Here is a 21315-nt window from a genome sequence, read left to right as displayed (position 1 = left end):
AGAACCAGTGTGTATCAGAAACCTATCTCTCTTTCCTCTCTGTCACTCTCTTTCATATCTCTTCCTCTGCAGAGAAGAACGCTACCACCAGCCAAATCACATTCTGTCTGCATCTCGGGAGAACTGTCTCCAAGCCTTAAGCTCTAAGGGTTAATACAGTGATACCTCAAATACATGAGAAAAAGATAAGACAAAAACATAGAACAAATCAATGCCACCAAGTTTCACAATTTCAGTTGCCAGTTTGTGTGCCATTTTTATATATATATATATATATATATATATATATATATATATATGTAATAATTATTTTTTTAATTTCGAAGTGACTTCTGCTAACAGAACATTTTTCATAATTATAACGAGTGTAATATTAGCTAATTATAATAACAATAACAATATTACAATTAAGATAACACTTGATTTTGAAAAAAATGAAACAAAACAAAAATAAACTAGATATAAACAAATAATGAAAGACACTTATTATCATAATAGTTTTGTTTTAAAAGAGCTCTATAAGTTTCTATAGTTGTCATTTATTTGTCCATTTTCATTTTTTTTTTTTTAAAAAGCTTTCCAAACTCCAATCTCGCTCACTGAGTGGGTTTCTCTTACCTTTCAAAAGCTGTCCTCTGTTCGCTTTCTGCTCAAACAGTAGTTCCGTCCACATGTCTGGACATAGTGTTCACAATAATCCATTTTACCCCTGCAGTAATCACCAGAGTTTCTGTCCTGAATCTTGTTGATTCACGTTGGCAAAAAAGCAGGGTCCTGGTAAAGTTTTTGTCTTGTACAAAACAGAGGGGACAGGCCATTGAAGGAGCCGTTATAAGGCCCATCCATTTCCTTGTTTGGAGGAGTTGTTGTTGTGGCTTCGTAATGCTTCAAGCAAATTGTTGTCATTGTCAGTACGTCCACTGCTATTCCAGCTTTACTGAGGGGATTATCAGCTGTAGCGACAATCACTTTTTACACAATGAAAAACAAACATCACCTCTAGGTAAAAACAAAGAGACCGACTAAATCCGCTATGCTTTTGACACTTGATGTTTTCCAATAATGATGATAGTAGTAGTAATGTAATGTCAACAGGAGCCTATTTTTAATTAGCTTTCAAATCGGATTTTCCTAAAACATCTCACTAAAAATATCTTTTCTCAGTACAGCAGCATGTAGATCAACGTTTACAATGTTTTACTTTCTTTCCATTGCATTGCATACTATCATCATTATTGTATTTTATAATTCTGTTGGTAATGGTGATAACTGATATCGACCCAGTTTGGATCTCAAACGCCTGCAGAATCAAACAGTAGTGTGTTTATAATGTTAATTAAAATTACTTCACCTCAATGACCCTGTTAGTTATAGAACAGGAAAGGGAAACCTTTTGAGACTTGAAAACAAAGCCAAAGTATCTGAAATCAAACGCAATTTCCAGAATATCCATCCCTGTCCATCCGTCTCCTCAAGATGCCCTTAAGTCCTGTGAGGGTGCACCAGTTTCAGCCACATTTTTGTTTTTATGCAGAGAAAGGAATTATCAGTGACAAAGCGCTACACCAGCAGCTGCTAATTCTTCAAAAGCCGTGGCTTTCAGTCAGAAAAATGTAAAGATTCTTCATAATTTATTTCTCTGAATGAAAATATATTTATATATCATGTATACTTTCATAGTTTATATATTCTCTTAAAATTTTTATATCTTTCATTGTCTTTTTGCGCTTTAAGTCCTTGTTCGGTTTCCTCTCTTCCCCTCAACTGTGAGAGCCTTCGAGAAAGGGGAGAATCTGAGTCCATCATCATCACGAAACATAAGCCCTCTACACAGTGCTGGTCTACTAATCCATCTTTCCTTCGTAGGATTGTGAACCTCTACAAAATTTTAATGATCCATTTTGTTATCTGAGCTTTACGGTTCTCTAAACCATTTTCACATGTGATTTTTCATTCAGCCACTGTCCATAAATACTTAAGGTTGTTCGCGTATTTCTATATAAACTTCTTACCTAATGATGTGTATGGTTTTGATTTTCGTAGCATCTCTGCTTTATTGATGGAGTTCTGTATTGGAGGGTGTATAGTATACGCGCAGATCTTTTCGTCTTCTGAAATGTGTCTGTACACATGTGTAGTGTGCAAAGATTTTGCTTTGGCACAGATTGGTGCAAGTTTGGCACATAATTATCAATCTTGCATTACACAAAAATGCATCGATTTATAAGGTATTGGCAAGTGTGGTTTTGTTTGCTGATGTCTGATGATCCCCTTCATAAGTGTGGATCAGAGAAATGTAAAGACTGATTTTAAACTGCGGTGTGGTTGCCTATCTTCCTTCTAGAAATTCCCCCACTCTTTGCCAGCATATTTACTTGGTAGCAATTTCACAGCTGTATCTTGTATTTTTGTGTAGGTAATATTTCATACAATGATGGGTCTGCCTTTCTCATTACTCCTGAGAACATACCCATAGGGGTTGAACAGCCAATACCCTTCATCTGTTTCTGTCTCCCTGATACTCTTTCTCCATCATTTATCTGTACATTTACCTTTCTCCCTCTCTCCCTTCCTCTCTTTCTCAACTTCAGATCTGGGTTTCTTGGACATTCTCCTTGGAGCCGCTCTTGAAAAGCAATGGCTCAATCTGTGGGTTCTGCCCTTTACTCATCAGGCCTTTCAGTGACCCGTGGATGCCAAGGGTCGGCAGAGGCATTGGAGAAGGCATGGAGTATGATGTACTACCTGCAGAGACTGGCACCTGCGTGCAAGAGATGGGGGTAGTCTGGACCTGGGAGCAGGGCGAAGGGTTGTTGTTATTGTTTAGGCCTCCACCCGAGCCTCCGCCAAGGCCCAGACCCATCATGTTATTGTTGAAGTGATGGGCATTGTAGTAATGGTTGAGATGCTCTGCTCGTGCAAGGTTTGGGAGGTTGACGATTTCGGGGTGGTGCAGACGCAAGCTCTGTCCGCCGGAGCCGGAGCCTCCTTGCGGTACCGTGGATCCTCCTGAGATGCCGCTGCCACGAATGCCCGTTCCCGCTCCAATCTCATCTTCAACATTAATGATCTCGATGGCTCGTGCTGGCCCGTGGTGCTTGTGCAACTGATGCTGCTTCCTCAGCTTGTAAAACACCACCAGCATGACGGCAGCCATGAAGGTAATGGCCACGAAGCAACCGATTATGATCTTGGTGGTCTTCATTACGTCATCTAGTCCAGAGGGATAGTTGGGCTCAGAAATGGGGACAGTGAAAGTGGGTTTGGTTGTTCGGGGAGAAGACGACGAGCCAAGGATTGAGAGAGAAGAGGCAGTAGTGGGGACAACTTCATGCCAGAGGTGCCCAGAAGGTGTAGGCCCGGGAATATGGATGAAAGTCTCGTTGAAGGCACGCAATGCAGATTCTTCATCTCCCGTAGACTCCACAGTTTCTACAGTGACAGTGGTGAAGTAGGTGTAGTTGACACTGACGTCTGCTGCAGTCACATTCAGGACAGCAGTTGCCGTTGTGTTCCCAGCTGAATTGGTCACCATGCAGGTGTACTGGCCGGTGTCACGCAGAGTTACATTGGTGAAATTCAGTGTGCCATCATGCAGAACGGAAATCCTGACCTTATAGGAGCCATGGGTCATTAGGGTGCCATTCGGAGTGATCCAGTTTACGGAGGTCATGGAGGTACCAGTGCGACACTTGAGCTCAGCAGCCATGCCCTCGGTCACATTGAGGTCAGTGGGCGGCTCCACAATGACAGGGGCATAGCAGGTGAAATGGCTCTGGTCTAGCTCTCCTATGTACCTTCCCTTGATGTAGGGTGGTGCGTGGCACCGCGCACAGCAAGTGGTGTTGCTCGGCACAGTTTCTTTCAGCCACCAGCTTAGCCAGAGCACATCGCAGTTGCACACCCATGGGTTGTGATTGAGGTGCACTCGCTCCAGCTTCTGCAGTGGTGTGAAAAGGTCATGGGGCAAAGAGTGCAGGGAATTGTGGGACAGGTTAAGCTCCTCTAGGTTCTTGAGATCATCGAAAGCATTGCGCTCGATGACCGACATCTGAGAGTGCATGAGCCATAGTTTTCGCAACGATTCCAGACCTTGGAAGGATCCGGGTCTGATGATTTCCAGACGGTTCCCAGACAACTCTAGTTCCTCCAGTCGCACCAGGGGAGTCAAGTTAGGGATGTCCTTCAGGCCACACATACCCAAGTTCAGGTAGCGCAGGTTGATGAGCCCAACAAAGGCTGCATCAGATATATAATCCAGCTTCTTGAGTTCGCCTAGGTCAAGACGCCGCAGCGAGGGGACACGGTGAAAGGCGTAGCCTGGTAAAGTCTCAATGGGGTTATTTCGTAACCACAGTTCACGCAGCTTGCTGAGGTACTCAAAAGCTTGCGATGGCACCAGCGTGAGGCGGTTGTCGAACAGTTCCAGAGTGTTGAGGTTTGGGAGGCCATTGAAAGCGCCCACCTCTATCTGACGAATTTGGTTTTTGGAGAGCTGGAGGATCTCCAGGTGCCGCAAATGTTTGAATGTGTCTGATTTTATCACCTAAGTGAGAGAATTACAGGCACAAGTTTAGGATTAAAGTTGTGTTTGATCTGTTTGTTCCTGTGAAGGATGAACATTTTAGAAAATATAAAGTCATAGACAAAGAAAATACATTCATTTTCTGTTGTGCTTAACAGAAAAGTTGTTCTGCAAGTTGTTATCAGTCACTATTAATGTTTGAAGAAAAACACATTAAAGGAATAGTTCACCCAAAAATAAAAACTGTCATTATTTACTCAACCTCATGTTGTTCCAAAACCGTATGCTGTTATTTTTAATCAGTGAAACAACAAAAGGGGAATTTTTGAATTAATCGTCAAGTAAGTTTTTTTTCAGGTCACAGTGACCATTTTTTTCCATCTCCAAAAAGGACAAAAAAACAACAGAAAATCACTGTAAAATTAATCCATATGACAGCTCTGTACAAGGAACAGAATAAAGGTTGCTGTTCACAGCAAATCTTACTCTCCGCTGTAGCACTCAAATGTAATTTGACACATTTTAACTGGCATTTGAACCATTGCAAACCATGTTCAGTTCTGACACACAAACAAATGCTGTTTAGTGTCTATGTTAAACCTGGTATGGAGCACTGGACCATTTTAGAGAGGAAAATATAAGTGAATAATGAATTAAAACATTATGTCTGTTCTCGCACACCATTATCACACGGCTTCAAAACAACAGATGGAATACTTTTGTTGTGTTTCTGTTTGTTTGTTTGCTTTTGTATCTTAACAGAAATTGTTATTATGAACTGAATGCAAAAGCACTGCATAAGGATTCCTCAAAACGCTCTCATTTTCCACAGAACGGCATGCAGGTTTTAAGCGACATGAAGGTGAGTAAATAATGACTGAATGTTCATGTTTGGGTGAACTGTCCCTTCAAAATGCTATGGGTTCTTAAACAATTTGTCTCTGTGCATCGGATGTAGCCAGAACTGCTTTTCTTGGGCAGCGAGAAGCTTCCTCCTGGCCTACTGCCACAATCCCCTCTGTATATAGAGCAGGGGAGGGGAGGAGGGTGTTAAACACACTGGGTTGGGGGTGTTGAAGAGGAGGGTGGAATCTATCAGAGCTGCACTCTTGTGGTAAAATGCTATGGGAGAGAAAAAAGCCAAAGAATCTAGGATGCCTTCAGGTATTAAAACATTTTTAGATTTTTAATCATTTCAAGTGGGGCTCGAGGACACAACAAACCAAATCTGAATTTTTATGCTTAAATGGAGGCTTGATGAAAAGCATTATTATTATTCTTCATTTTTAATAGGCTTGTTTTTGGTGAACACTTTCACTGTCGGGGTAAACTGTGTATTTGCTGTTATCTGTTTCATCTTGAGAATATATCTAAACCTTCACACTCAAAGTAGGTCATATTAACACCTGTCTTCACACTAAAACCTCAATATTTGAGCAAGGCTGAGCCATTTGAGCTATTTGATCAAGCAACATTAGTGAAACTGACACTCAATAAATCTAAGAAACAAACAAACAAATATAAACATCCTCTCCCAAAGCCAGATGGGAAAAGAACATTGTAAGTCAGTATTTACCTGTATTGAGTTCTCTTGTAAGTTGAGGTATCGTGTGTTGTTTGATATACTGTCGGGCACCTCTTCTAAGGTTCGTTTTGTACAGATCACTCGACTAGCTTGATTAGAACAACTGCACAGAGCAGGACAGGTGGAGGCGGCTCCGACTGCCTCTTGGCCTGGGAGGATGAGCCACAACAGCAGCTGAACCAATAAGAGGAGGAGGGGGGAGGGACTAGGAAGGCTGGTCACCGTGGTGATGCGCATGGCAACTGGGTCATGACCCTTCCTGTGTTCCAAAGAGGATGGTAGGCTGATTCCAATGTCACCAGTACTGTGTCTTTAATTGTTGCAGATTCCTCCCGCAATGGATGTCACTTCTGCATTTTTCTGTGAAAATATTCTCCTTGGTTGGTGGCGTGTTTTGTCCTTGTTTATTTTTTCATACAGATACAATTACAGAAGTTGTGTCGTCTTTGCCTTAACAGGTCTTCTTATTTGACAGGCCTCTTTGTTTTACTGCAAAAGAGAAGCAAAGAAGAAAGCCATTTGTTACTCTCATAAAGTGAAATATTTCAGGTTCACATAATAGCTAAAACGCCACACAATAATAACTTGCAATCTAATAAATGTTGAAGAAAATTAATGCATCAAGTTCAAAGGGACAAAAATTGTTTTTTGCGATGCAAAGACTAATTATGTTTCATATGCAGTCTCTCGTCTGAAAAACTCAACTACTGTACATTGGTAATGCACTCAGATTCTTGTCTCTCTGTGCATGTTAATGATCCTCTTGATAAGTATTCAGGTGTTATATGAACAGCAGACACTTAAAACAACATCCTAGACTTCAAAATGTACTGCTGTATGCAAGGTCCAAAATCACCTTACTGGAAAAATTACAAGCTAAATATTTCATACCAGCCATGAAAGTGTATTTTTCTACATTTCTAATAAAAATGTTTTTGTTACTATGACACTGAGACATTTTTTTTTATTTTATTTTTTATGGGTATCACTTGCAGCATCAAATGGAAAGTGAGCATTGTTGGGGAAAGTTTCTTTTAAAAGAAACACATTACAATATTGCTTTACTCTCTAAAATCTAATTACGTTATTTACTTTTTATAGAAAGTAATGTGTTACATTACTTTTGTGTTACGTTTGGATTACTTTTTAAATCTGGGCGGGGCTTGCTTGTTTGATTTTAATATACATTTTTGGCAAATGTAAAAAAAGCCCCTTCACATCAAAAGTGAAAGGAATAAGCCTCAGGCTGAAGGAGATGTAAATTCACGTTTGTACAGTAGCAAACGTTACAATGTTACAAATGCCAATAGCCTCTTGGGCACAACATATAGTGCCATTGTGCTTTGTGTGTCCCTTGGATCTTTCCTGATCCCATTCCCTGTCTCTTCACTTCCTGTCTACAATGCTGTCCTATCCTAATAAAAGGCAAAAACACCAAAGATAAATCTTTTAAAAAAGGTAATCGGATTATGTAACTCGTGTTACTTTTTGCATTATCCCCAACACTGGACATGAGACTGTCTTCTCCCATTAAAACTGCATCTGTGTTAAAAATAGTGACACATTGTAATTTTGTTCCTCATTCACATTTGGGAAGCATAATGTAAAGAAGATTTCACAAATGTTTTGCCACATGGAGTTCGGCAAAAAATAAGCTTTATCCTAGGTATCATTTTCTAATCGTTTTCTTTTTTTAGTCGTAGCAAATGTCATAACGCAGTCTTTCATCATGAATTTAAATGATTCAGTTTGAATCATTTTGTCACTTACATTAGTGATGGTCACACTATCCTTCTTTAAATTTAAACCATGTATTATATTGCTACAAACATTTTCGTTAATGCCACAACCACATATTACTCACATTTGGCAAGTGTTAATTCTGCATCATGGCTTTACGCAATACACAAAGCAGATCTAGCTACATTCACCTTTAGCAGATTCGTATGCTTAGCTCCCTTGTGCATTTCTACAATAATACTGCACGTGTGAACTATGGTACTAATCTTTATGTCCATACTCGCCCATAGATTTGAAGCTTGCTCATGGGGTCTTAGAGCAGCATTAACTGGTGCAATGTGCTATGGCTGATGGATGGCTAATTCAACCTGAACCCCATGCAAGGGGGCTTAGCTCTCTCTGGTTATTTAGACTCCAGTAACCTTATATAAGGGTATCCAATGAGACACAGGCCATTACTAATGATGATGGCCCTAATTATCGTACTCTGACATGCATGCTCATTTAACACAGGATTTTACACTCAGCACAGTGAAAAATAAGAGAGGAAGAGAGACAGGAGATGGAGAGAGAGAGAGCAGGGCAGAATGCAGAAGGATGGAGAGATTATTAAACTGATAGATGACTGTACAGCTGCAGGGATAGAAGAGAATCATCAACACTAATAGATGAATACTGAGACAGAGAGAGAGAGAGATCCAAGTGAAATGTGAACGAGAGACAGACAGTAAGGAACAGATATAGAGAGAGGGTAATGTTAAGAGGATGAGATAGAGGGTGAGGAAAGAGAGGAGAGGGATAAACATTAATATTAATAATTTCTCCCAGAGAGAGATGCATGAGGAAGGCTTAATAGAAAAGGATGAATATGAAACAGACAGAGAGATAGAAGGAGGAGAATGACAACATAGGTGCATCAAAAACAACAAGTGCACAAGAAAGATGGGAGAGATGCAGGCAAGACAACACAAGGGAATGCATATGAAACAGGAGTGATAGAGAGAAAAGAGATAACTGAACTGATGTGTGTGTGTATGCCGATAAAATTAGTCTGAACAGTCAATGACGATACAAACACACACAGGTCTGTGTTTACTGGGACTCGTTTACTAATAATCACGTACAAGTATATTTATTTATGTGCACTGGAAAGGTTATCAGACTAAATTTCTGCCAGACAAAGTGTGTATGCACATAAACCTGTGTTATTACATGTTATTTTTTGTTCATTTTAAAGGTCACATTAAACTTTAAAAATTAGAGATCACTTCAGACCCTGCAACAAATATCTGCCACAGATTGTGTCACTCTATGGCTTTTCTTTTGAATAATAAAAGTTGAATAATTCAAATTGTTGAAATCTAGGCCTATCGTCTACTCCATATTGTATTGCTGAGTCAAGCAGTCTGTTAGTCAGATGTCTTTCACCATATGATTAAGCATTTTAGTCAAGAGTTCATCAAACTTAAAAGACAAAACTTCTTTCCATCTTCTAACATTTGCGTGCATATATGGATGGAAGTGAAAGGAACATTAAGTCTGCTCCTGTCTTCACCTGTTAAGCCATTTTTCACTCTTTGCAAATGCATTCTTATGCGCTCTAAAGATGCAAGATATTTTCCCCTGAGGGGGATTTTCAAGAAATGCCAGGTTTGTCATTCTTAATGACATAAAAACAATAAAAACCTTTTGTAGAGGCTTAGACTGCACATGACCACTGCACTTTTAAAACCAAACCCAGATTGAGCTATAATGCACATTATATTGTTTAATGAAGTAGGGTCACTTAGTTAATCAGTTTATTAAGAAATATTTTCTATAAAAAGATTTTGGCTTCACACATTTGCTGTTTCTATGGCCACTTGGATTCTGTGTAATGTATGTATGTCTGTGTGGTTTTAATATTTATCCTAAATTTAGACAAAATATAAGTGCGAACTGAATTAATGAATCATGAGATCTGTCTGAAAATGTTCGCCCACTCTCTTTAATAAGCACAAATACAAGGTGGTGAACCCCCGGCTCAAAAACACACACACTCCAGTCAGGGGAACAAATGTGATGTCCCCTGCTGCTTCTTGACTGTGACCATAACCAGTGTTTTACTGTAAGCATTAGCATGCTGTTATGGGCAAAAGCCATTTGTAGAGCTGTCATGTAACAGGAAGCCATGCCCCGGGAACTTCTTCTATAAACACTGCAACTCAAGCATTACTAATACAGTCACTGCTACCTGCAGCAATACCTGCCTCACTTCTTCCCTACTGCATCTGCTGGTAACCAGGTGGGTAACCACAGTCACGATTATTAGGCTATTATAGCCCCAAATGTATTTTCAGCATCCCAGACCTTATGTGCTGTCTTTTCCACAATTTAAATAGAAGAAAACAACAATGTGGGAAATATTAATGATCAGCTGAAAATGAAAACTGACAATGAAACTGAAGCCGTCAAGTTTCAGAAAGGATCCACACAGTAAAAAAAAAGGGCCTGTAGTTGTTACCTTATGGCATTGGTTCTTAACCAGGCAGCCGGGGCCCACTACAGGGGCCACAGAATTACTTAGAAGTATTTAAAGGCAGGGTAAGCAATTTCTGGAAGCCAATGTTGATATTTGAAATCACCAAAACAAGCACGCTCTACCCCAAAAGGGTCTCGCCCCTCTTTTTGATAGATCCGCCCCACATATATGTAGCCTACGCAACCCAGGCAACGATTAGTTCTGTGAAACAAAAGCCACTTTTCCACCGAATTTACTTGGAACAATATGTCCCAGGAACTTTTTTTCATTTCAACATATCAATAGAACAATAGAATAAAGACCAAAGATTACCTGTTAGATTTACCCAAAACAAATGATATCTTATGTTTATCCCAAATAGGGCTCGCTGCAGTCCACAAGATCCAGGGGGCTTGGTTGGATCCACATCTAGGGGGTGGAGATTGGTAGGTTTAGGGGTGGAGATGGATGGGTTTAGGGATCAGGGGGTGGAGATGGGTAGGTTCAGGTGTATGTAAGGTGGGAGGAGTTGGATCTGGATCCAACCACACCCCCTGGATCGTGTGGGCTGCAGCGAGATGCTCCTCATTTATCCACTACAGAGACATCAGAACCAGCGGCAAATGTCAGATGGACTAGCTGAGGTTATTCACATTTTCAAATAGGAGCTGTTTTATAAATAAACCGCAGATTTGAGTTTTAAACAACTACATTCTTGGCTGAAATACACACGTCCAGTGGAGGCAGGCTGTAGACACGGTGTTACTCACCTATTGAGAAGAAACAAAGCAACCTCGGCGTCCGATTGCAGGTTTTTTTTTTATCCACCATCTCTATCTTTCTGTTGCTCGGCCCGGCTGTTCACTGAACGCTCTCTCCTCCACATCACAAGTAGACACACCCCTTACTGCTGATTGGCTACAAGTTTGTTTTGGGACTCGGCCCCGACTCAGTTTTCTAAAACGTTTTTGAAAAATTGCATACCCTGCCTTTAAATGAATAGACCTAAATTTGTTTAGTATAATAATAATAATAAATCACATGTTAAAAAAACAAGATAAATATTTCTTTATTTCCCTCAATAACTGTTGGTGCACATACAGTTTCAGAATATAGACCATAACTACTGAATCACAAAATAAATTGTGGTTAATTAAAAATATTACATTAATTAGTCATGTTAATTTAATTAAAAAAAAGTTAGAAAACAAGCAGTGTTATCATAATTACAGCAGAAATACTAAAAATATCTGTAAATAATATGAAATGGGGGGCCTTCAAGTCAAAAAGGTTGCACTGCCTTGTAGACTGCTCGTGTAAACTAACCACAGCGACTGGAGTCAAGAACCAGATCAGTCTGAAATGTGAATGAATCATTTAGACCAGTTTTGTGAAACAGATTCAAAATAAAGATTTGTTCTTAAATTTCTAAAGTGTGCAAGTTAAATGGACCATGACGCTTTTGCAAGTTGTTAATCAAAAACTAATAGCGTCATGGTCCATTTAACTTGCACACTTTAGAAATTTAAGAACAAATCTTTATTTTGAATCTGTTTCACAAAACTGGTCTAAATGATTCATTCACATTTCAGACTGATCTGGTTCTTGACTCCAGTCGCTGTGGTTCTCAGTTTAACAGCTCACTGGAGGAGAAGATTCAGTAAATAGTGATTTCAATTTAGGCCTTTTTCTCTCACAGAGCTGTTGTATGACTTCAACAAACTTAAAATAAATAAATAAAACAGAATCTGATTCATTAATGAAACCCACTTTCTAAATATGTGGGCAGCAGGAATCCTGCTGTAAATACCCCAAAATAAACTAAAATGTACGGTATTTGAAATACATTTCATGCTAAGTATACTACAAATACATTTACATATTTATGTACTTAATAAAAATACCCTGTAGTTGTACTTTTGGTATACTAAACTGGTATAATTAAAGTCTGCTAAATTGGGACATCTAATTTTGTGCTTAATGCACTATAATTGTATGGAAGTAGTGCTGAAGTCAAAACAACAAAAGATTTTCTGAAGTATATCTGATTGTGCTAAAGAGGAACTATTGCAAGTATACTTCAGCTACACTTTAAATATCTTGCATTTAAACACCGATATTATTCAAAGATCATACATATGCATAGGCTATGCATTGTGCAATAAATAAATACTCCAAATAAAGTTTAATTACAATTGTATACAAGTCAGTACATGTAAATTAATATATTAATAGAAGTATACTTAAGTATTTGAAGTATACTTAGTATGAAATAAATGTATTTTAAATAAATTATGGCATAGTTTTTTTTTTTTACTGGAATATACCCAGGCAGGATTTTTTTCCTTTACAGACATTTAGAGATACAGATTTATTTTATAATATAACATTGTAATGTTGTTTAGATTATACTGATTTTATGATAATAAGGTTTAGGTATTATATATACTTCTAGCAAACACACCAGTTCAATGAGGGCGAATGGGAAACACACTGTATTTGCAAGGAGGTTATGCATTTAACAGCGTGACTTAACCAGGTTACATCTGATGTTTAAAATGGATCATGGGCTCAGTCTCTGATGTTTGCAGAATCTCATCACACTCGTTCGTAACGTTGTATTTTGTGAGCTAAAAGAAAAGGGCAAGAGCGCTCACCATGAAGTAATTATTAAAACATCATCCTGGAAATTACGGTCACCTTATTTTATCTATCTGTGTTGTGTCATCTTCATGCATGACTGACAAGAGCTACAATTAGCTCAGAGTGCCAACTGCCAATTAAATGGCTGTAATGGGAGATGGCATCTGCTGTGATGTTGATGGGAAATGGAGTCCAAAATGACAGTGATGACAGGAAATTGAGTCAGCTGTGAGCCTGTTGGGAAATGTGGTTTGAATGGTTGGCTCCCTTTGCTCAAACGGTGTTTGAGGTGCACACGCGAGACGGCGTGATCCTGTTATGGTCACTGGCTCACACGCACTCGCTTTGTGACTCTGTCCATACCCGTGTTAAACCCCGCTGATTGCCTATATTCTCTCTCCCTTTCCAGGACCCTCTCTCACACTCCTGTCTGTGTCCAGTTGGTGTGTAAATATACTGTTGGCCTCTAAGCCTGATGAAAGGTTAACCTGCTGCACTGAAACATATTAACCCTTTAGCCTGTGTCCTGCATCAGCATCCTGGAGGATCTCAGGCTCACTCTCGCTTTCAAATCTTAGCACAGAGTTACCATGGTTACCTTTCACCAAACTTTCTCTCGATACTTCTATCCCATAGTGCTTTTCACACACAAATACACAACAGACGCATTTAGAATTTAAGCTGCTGGTGGATCAAAGCCTGCACTGCATACATTTCATCAAAGATGAAGTGTGAACATTTCGGTAATGAACCAATCAGTCCCTATATACTAAAATGTATTTGAAATACATTTATTTGATGCTAAGTATACTACAAAGACATTTACATATTTATGTGCTTAATAAAAATACAGTGCAATACTTTTAGTATATTAAACTGGTATACTTAAAGTAGATTAAATTGGACCAATTTTGTGCTTAATGCGCTTTTTGAAGAAGTAGTGCTGAAGTCCAACTAAAGATTTACTGAAGTATATTTGACTGTGCAAAAGTAGAACTATTCCAAGCATACTCCAGGCACACTTTAAACATCTTGCATTTAAAGACCAATATATTCAAAGATCATACAATCCTCATCAATAGTGACATTAAAACACATTTTAGGTTATAGAAATATGCATTGTGCACCAGTAGTTTTCCAGATTAAGTTTAATTATAATTTTTATATATCTGTAGTCTTCAGTATGTGTCAATAGATTTGAAATAAATGTATTTTAAATATATTACTTTTTTGTTTTTGGACAAATATTTTAAGTGAAATGTTCTTGTGAACAAAACATGTATTTTTTCAAATATGCAGTAAACATCATTTATTAAACAGTTGTAGAAAAATACCTGGATGTCCTACTACTTCTGCTACAACAGTTTTACCATCCATCGGGGCCATGCGAAGGGTGACAATGGTAGAGAACAGTGAAGAGGCTGATGTTGTTGGTTAGACTTTCTATAATCTGCTGAGGCCTGTTCAAACCAAGAAAGATAACTATAAATATAGCTGCAAGCAGCGATTACCGGGGTTCAAGCGCTTTAGGGACTTCATTGCATTTAAGCTGATATGGTCAAGGTCAACCTGAATTGTTGGACTGACATTACAACACATCCATGATGAAGAATATTGCAAAACACTCATACTCAACCTGAAATGAAAGGGCTTAAGTATAACACGTAATACAAAGTAAGCATACTTACACACATGCAAACATATTTTGTTGTAGATATAGTGATTTAAAGTAAATGATAGGCATCAAAATGCTTACTGCAGGTCTTCTCTTTATAATGCAATGTTCAGGTCTCACTGTAATCGTAATATGTCATTATTGCAAAATGTGATTCTTCAATTTAAATGAAGTGGTAAACCTTGACAAAATGTGATATACAATGTTATCATAGTGACTTTATATTTTATATACATAAAAACATGGCTAACCTGTTACAAGAGATATATCAGTGAGAAGAATGAGCCAATTAATGGTATTCTACTGCCATCTAGTGGTTTTAAAGGCAATTCCAGATATTTTGTCATTTAAATGTACTATTTTCACGTTTTTAAATGTTTTTTTTTTTCTGTCTTGTAGCGCCCCCAAGTGGCAGATCTGCGCATTTTTTTATTTGACCAAAGATTGAGCTCGTACATATGTGTACCGAGTTTCGTGAAGATATCTTAGATGTGGCCAAAACTATGTTGTTGTCTGGGTAGGTTTGGGATATAGGTCAATTTGACGGGAAAACGGTGTGTCGTAGAGCAAAAAACTCGCATATACACTTTTGTTCGTGCTAACCCAAGGATCGCAACGATGTAAGTTTTTGAGTCTACGACAAACGGTTTACGAGCTATGGCCAAAAATGCTACGGCTGTTAGGCCGATTGGGACGAGCCTTTGTATCTGACAAGAAGGCCGGACTACTACCATCTGACCAAGTTTCAGCTCTCTAGGCCTTATGGTTTGGGCTGCAAGATCAGTTTTAGGGAAGAATAATAATAATAAAAAAATTCCTAACAAATACAATAGGGCTTCTGCACTGCGTGCTTGAACCCCTAACAATAAGTATACTGGCATCCATTGATGACAATGTTCGATTTCATTAAAGTCTGATTGGCTGATTGGGATAATGTTTTTATTATTCATCAGCATGTAAAAAAAAAAAATTGTGAAAGAGATTCTAACCATATCGTTCCTCTGTGTCATTATTATTATTACTGTCAATTGGACTTCTCTATTCTCACAGAATTATTATTAAATATTTATAGTTATAGTCCTGGATGTGAATGCCCCCCCCCCCCCCCCCACACACACACACACAAACACAAATATAATGCTAATGAATTATGCACAACATTATAAGTGTTTTGTTGTTGTTGTTGTTTTTTGGAACATAAACGACATATGACTCAAAAGTATTTAAAATAATGTATTATCATTTTACTTAAATCTAAAATGTAATATTAATATTTCCCCCTAAACACCTATTGTATGTATGTGTGTATATATATATATATATATAGCCTATACACACACACACACACACACACACACACACACACAAATATTCCATAAATATAAAGATCATTGGCATATAGAACAAGAATCATTAGATGACATTAAAAGACTGAATTTCAGGATTACAGTGTAGCAGCCAAAAACTAGTTAACTGTCATTTTAAATCTTTTCCAATCTTGGCCACTATCCTTCAAACCAGGTTTCAACCTATTTGTCGGCAAGTAGACTCCATTTAAAATATACTAAAATTTAGAGAGAAAACGTTTTTGTTTATATATTTTAACAAGTACAGGTCAGAATATGTATGCCGTTTAATTTTAATCTTTTTTTTTTCATAAATGTATGCTATGGTAAATGATTATGGAACATTATTTGACCCATATTTTGATTTTATTTTCACAAAATTAATCTGAAACCATTTTACATGTAATATGCTTTCTATGTATATAAAATCACTTCTGTCAATTTAATTTGATGCGGACACTAAAATGGGAAGTATTGTCTTTAATAAATATATAGCCTAGTAAAAAAGTACATATTTAAAATACATTTATTTCATACTAAGTATAGTTCAAATCTATATTAACATATTGCTTGAGACGTACTGATATAAACTATTTAATTAAACTTTATTTGGAGTACTACTTGTGCACATTTTTAATATTAATTCTAAAATGTGTTTTAATTGATAAGGATTGATCAATCAATGAGTGAAAAAAATCTATTTAAAAAATGCAAGCTATTTGAAATGCATCTCAAGTATACTTGCAATAGTTCCTCTTTAGCACAATGAAATATATTTCAGTAAATCTTTTGTTGGACTTCAGCACTACTTCCACACAATTAAAGTGCATTAAACACAAAATTAGTTGTTCCAATTTAGCAGACTTTAATTATACCAGTTTAGTATACCAAAAGTACAACTGCAGGGTATTTTTATATATAAGTACATATATATGTAAATGTATTTGTAGTATATTTAGCATAAAATAAATGCATCTCAAATACATTTTAGTAGGCTGAGAAAGGTTGAGAACCAATTCTTTAAGGTGTGAAAGGGAAAAAATGACACGTCACCTTTAACCTCTCAACGATAATACTCACTCACGCACATGTCTTACTTTTAGCACGGATACTGTACACAGCCACACAGAGCGCTTGCAGAGCGCTGCTTCCTCCAGAGGGAAAGTCCAATTTTAGCACAAGACACTATGGATTCTGGGGGCCTCTTTGATTGAGCTACAAAACCTTCTATTATATCAGGTGTAATAGAGAGGTGATGCCTCAGCATTACATTTAAGATCCCATCACCAACAATACACATACTGCAGCGAGAGAAGCAGCGTAAATGTGAACACACTCCCCCCTGCACGTCTGCCAGCTGATGCGGAGAAAGAAAAAGAAAAAAAACGCCTATTCTATTTTTACTTCAGAGTTCAGTCCAGCAACTGTGTTTATTCCTTTTAGAGGGAGATGTTTGAGGTGGTATGCCACAGATGGGGGGGGGGGGGGGGGGGGGGGGGTTGGGGGGGGTTGGGGGGGGGCTGCTGCTAAAATAAGGGATTCTGCCGTGTAAGCAATACCCCAGAGATAACCCATTCATCTGCTGTTATACAACAAAACATGTGGACCTATGATGAAAAATGGTAATTATTGGTCGGGCAGATTGCCATTGACAGATGCACTGGCATAACAACAATGTGTATGTTGAGCTGTTATTGTTTCCCCAGTAATAAAATTGTGACAATTAATTTTAGTGACTAACACACTGGGTGGCTGCACAATTTCAGCCGAGACAGAATACTGCAGTTAGGAAAAGTGGAGTTTTTACAGAACAAGGCATCAATAAAATGTTTGTGAATCACTGGAAACAGGCATGATAATATATAGAATAGCCTCTGGTGTTCAGAGCAATATATTTAAAAATATCTGACGATCAAGTTATCTTGGTGTGAAAAGCCGGGATCAATGGTGCAAGTAACACAAAACGCTGCTGATCCTCAGCGTTGCCATGATGTTAATGAAATGTAACTAAATCCAATAACTGGGGCATACGTTCCTCACACAGAGCTGTACAGTGCGTTAACCAGGCTCAGCAGTCGGCTAAGTACCTTATCATCAGCACAGACAGTGAGCAAGCTAACATAAACTCCACACAAACTCTAGAGCAGCCATCACCATTGGAGAAAGACTCATTTTATACAAACATTACGGAAAAGAAAAACCATAAATACTTAAATCGCTACTCAGCATAAGGATGGGTTTATTCGAAGCGGTAGGCGTTTACTTTGTCTTCGCATAGAGTGGTAATTCCAAAATAGAAGTTAAAGGCTATCTGATGGTTTTAGTATGTAATTGTAATTATGAAGACATGATGACCCTGACATGACTTATAAAACTAATTTAATGCTTTATTAATAAAGACACAGATTAGGGATATCACAGCACTGCCAAAGTGCTTAGACAACCTACAAAATTAGAATTGACATTTCAAATTATAATAATAATAATAATCATATAAAAATTCTGTCTATGGTATCTTAATGTTGAAGCATGCACGTAAATCTTTCATTAATTATCAAATTGAGAATGAAAAGCATACCGAGTCTGCATGAATGTCTTCATGGTGCTAATAATATAGAAATGAAAAGAGCCGGGACTTGAGGACCTAGACTCTTTGGTGTGAGTGGAGTTTCTAGTGGCACTTGCACATCCTCGATACAAATCTACAGGTCAATTTTCTGACCAAAAATTACAGGGCACAAAACCCCCGCAGGATATTTTCCCCCAGACATGCTCCTGGAGTAAATGTGCCTGATGTCCTTTACTGACAGACAGAAAGTCACTCAAGATAACCGCAAGGAACTTATCTCTTTGTCAATAATGATTGAACTTTGTAACAGGTGCGTATGTTTGTGAATCTGATGCTTTTTAAATGTTTATTTTATTATATGAAAGATTAAAAGGCAGAAAAAAGTAGTAGAAGCTTACTGCCAACAGGTTAAATCAGTGTGCACACTGGATGGATGGACACGCACAAGTCTTCATTAAAATACAACCATCCCCAAAGGTGAAGTTAATAGATTCAGTATTAGCGAGCCAGACTGGGCTTATTAAAATAATGCCATTTTTAGTAAAGTTAAGTAATGGTCAAAAGCATGATTGTTGTTTTTTTATTGATACAATGTTTCACACTGTCAGCATTTTGGTATATACAAAAATGTCCCTGAATTCTTGATGCAGTGCGTGCCTGTTTTTCTAGAAATCAAATGTCTCAATCCAGCTCGCAAGCTCAGTATGCAGGTGATTTTTTTTTTTTTTTTTTGGTTCTGCCTGAAAAATAAATAAATAAACAGTAAACATATATCTTTGCAACTTGGTATGCCTTAATACCAAGTTCATATCAAGAACAGTATTGCTAAATAAATATTTTATCCAATGTTTATAGCCTATCTATTTCTAGGAAGAATTAAGCTCTATTGTGTTAATGTAATGTGATGCGTAGCGATATTTTAATTTTAGGCAGTCACATGGGAGAGTTGCTGACATGGTTTTTTCTTCTATTGCTTCACTATGGGCAGCAAAAGTGCATCTGTCAGTACTCAACCACAATAAGGTCTGTGTTACAACTCGTTTTTAACCTTTCTCTCCATTATTTATCAATACAGTAACCTCAAAGAGGAGCTGCAGTCTTTTTGCATGCCTTAGGTTAAAAGGTCCTCCGATCTTTGCTGTGTGTGTGCTCAGCCTAATTTCCATCCCCATCTTGTCTCCCATTATTGTTCTGGTCCTGGGATTTCAAACTGCACGCTGAATCCAAGTAAAACAGCCTCAGAGATGCACTGAGCCAAGACTTTTACATAAATAAATTTTGCTCCTTGTGCAACGTTATGACATTCACCCACTTAAAAAAAAACAGATATCACATTTCGAACCAAAAGGTTCTCATTTTCTCAAGCTCTCTGTTTAAATGAAGGATTTACTTGTGCATAATACTTTCAAGTTGCTTCTACCCCAAACTTCAAAGTGATTTAAATAATAAAAAATATATATGTAACATGCATCAGCCTTGAACTTTACCCAATAGTTTGTAAGACAAGCTTACAAACTAACTTGACAACACTCTTAAATGCAGCATTTAAAAATTTATTAAAATGTATCAAACATAAATAAATGCAATAAATTATCCCTTGCTATGATTCAGAGGCACATACTAAAAGAATTTAAATGCAAAATAAATGCCAATAATATCATCTTTACACATTCATAATCGCATCCTCTCTGACTCCAAACATAAAAAAAAACATTTCAACTCAACATTTAAGAACGTTTTAGCCATCTGCAAACAATACAGCTGTTTAACCAATGAGTCGCCATGATTTTGCCAGACATTTTTTGTTGATCCTGGATCAACATTATTGTCCAAAACATAAACCAAACCCTATCCCTACCCCTAAACCTACCCATAATTTAATCCTAAAATCAGAGGAAAATGATAGTTGAATAACAAGGGTTTAGAAGCACCTAACTGCGGTTGCAAGGCAAAAACTGACATTTCCTTTAAACTTATCCCTCAATTCTGATTGGTTGCTTGGGATGTTGTTCTAGGATCAACAAGGATGTTGATCCAGGAACATTTTGCACTTGATGAAATCACGTTCACCTTAAGTCAAGTGCAAGACTTGAACCAATGAATGAGGTTTTGATGTCACGTGCCCACATCCCACACACTCCTCCACACGCATGCACGCAGCTTGCACAATGCGACCGGCTCCAGCGGTCAGAGACATGACTAATAGTATGCTAACTCGCCTGCTTTGTGTTTGCTGTGTAGTGGCTGATTTATGTGTAGGCTCGGGGGAGAGAAGTCCCCCAGGTTACTGAAATATTCTACGTGGGGTTTGAGGCTGAATGTTTGTACAGGTAAATCGATAGTGGCAGTCAATATTCTACCCACGGCTAAGCGAGTCGAGAGGGGCGAGCAGGGGACGCCACCTGCCCTCCTCCGTACAGGTCACATTACGTATCGCAGCAAATTAATCCCAACCTCCATTTTACTTTCACACTTTATTTTTACACGCCAGAGTTAACGCTGCCGTCTGCCAAGGACATGATCTGTGCATGGCCTATTCAAGTGGTCTGTGAGAGACTGCGGGGCTGGATGAGATCTGATGGGATGTGATTGGGAATGATGGGGCTGCTGATGGTAGAGGAGAGATCCTCCTCTCGCATGTGTCAAAGTTTTAGCGCTCAGCTGCGGCAGGGCTTTGTACAGTGATGTTACGGATCGGGATGAAAGATGACGTGCGGGACTGTACGACAATG

The 21315-nt window shown here is 38.2% G+C and overlaps 1 protein-coding gene across 4 annotated transcripts in view; it reads right to left on the bottom strand.

The window, feature by feature from the left end:
• Positions 1-321: 321 nt before the first annotated feature.
• LOC306865459 (leucine-rich repeat-containing protein 4B-like) overlaps positions 322-21315 on the bottom strand; it is a 35124-nt gene continuing 14130 nt past the window's right edge. For 2 of the 4 annotated variants that reach the window (XM_079410062.1, XM_079410063.1), the window contains 3 exons: positions 14328-14453; positions 6102-6599; positions 328-4546 (listed from right to left, as the gene is read on the bottom strand). In XM_079410062.1, coding sequence (XP_079266188.1) covers positions 2588-4546; positions 6102-6347 — 2205 coding nt within the window. In that variant the 5' untranslated portion in view covers positions 6348-6599; positions 14328-14453 and the 3' untranslated portion in view covers positions 328-2587. Of the gene's footprint in view, positions 4547-6101; positions 6600-14327; positions 14454-21315 lie in introns of all 4 variants that reach the window. The other 2 variants (XM_079410060.1, XM_079410061.1) reach the window with 2 other exon arrangements.

This window comes from Barbus barbus (assembly GCF_936440315.1).
Source record: "Barbus barbus genome assembly, chromosome: 4".
Lineage (NCBI taxonomy): Eukaryota > Metazoa > Chordata > Actinopteri > Cypriniformes > Cyprinidae > Barbus > Barbus barbus.
Note: the sequence above shows the minus strand (reverse complement) of the source record. Positions and strands in the feature narration are given on the sequence as shown.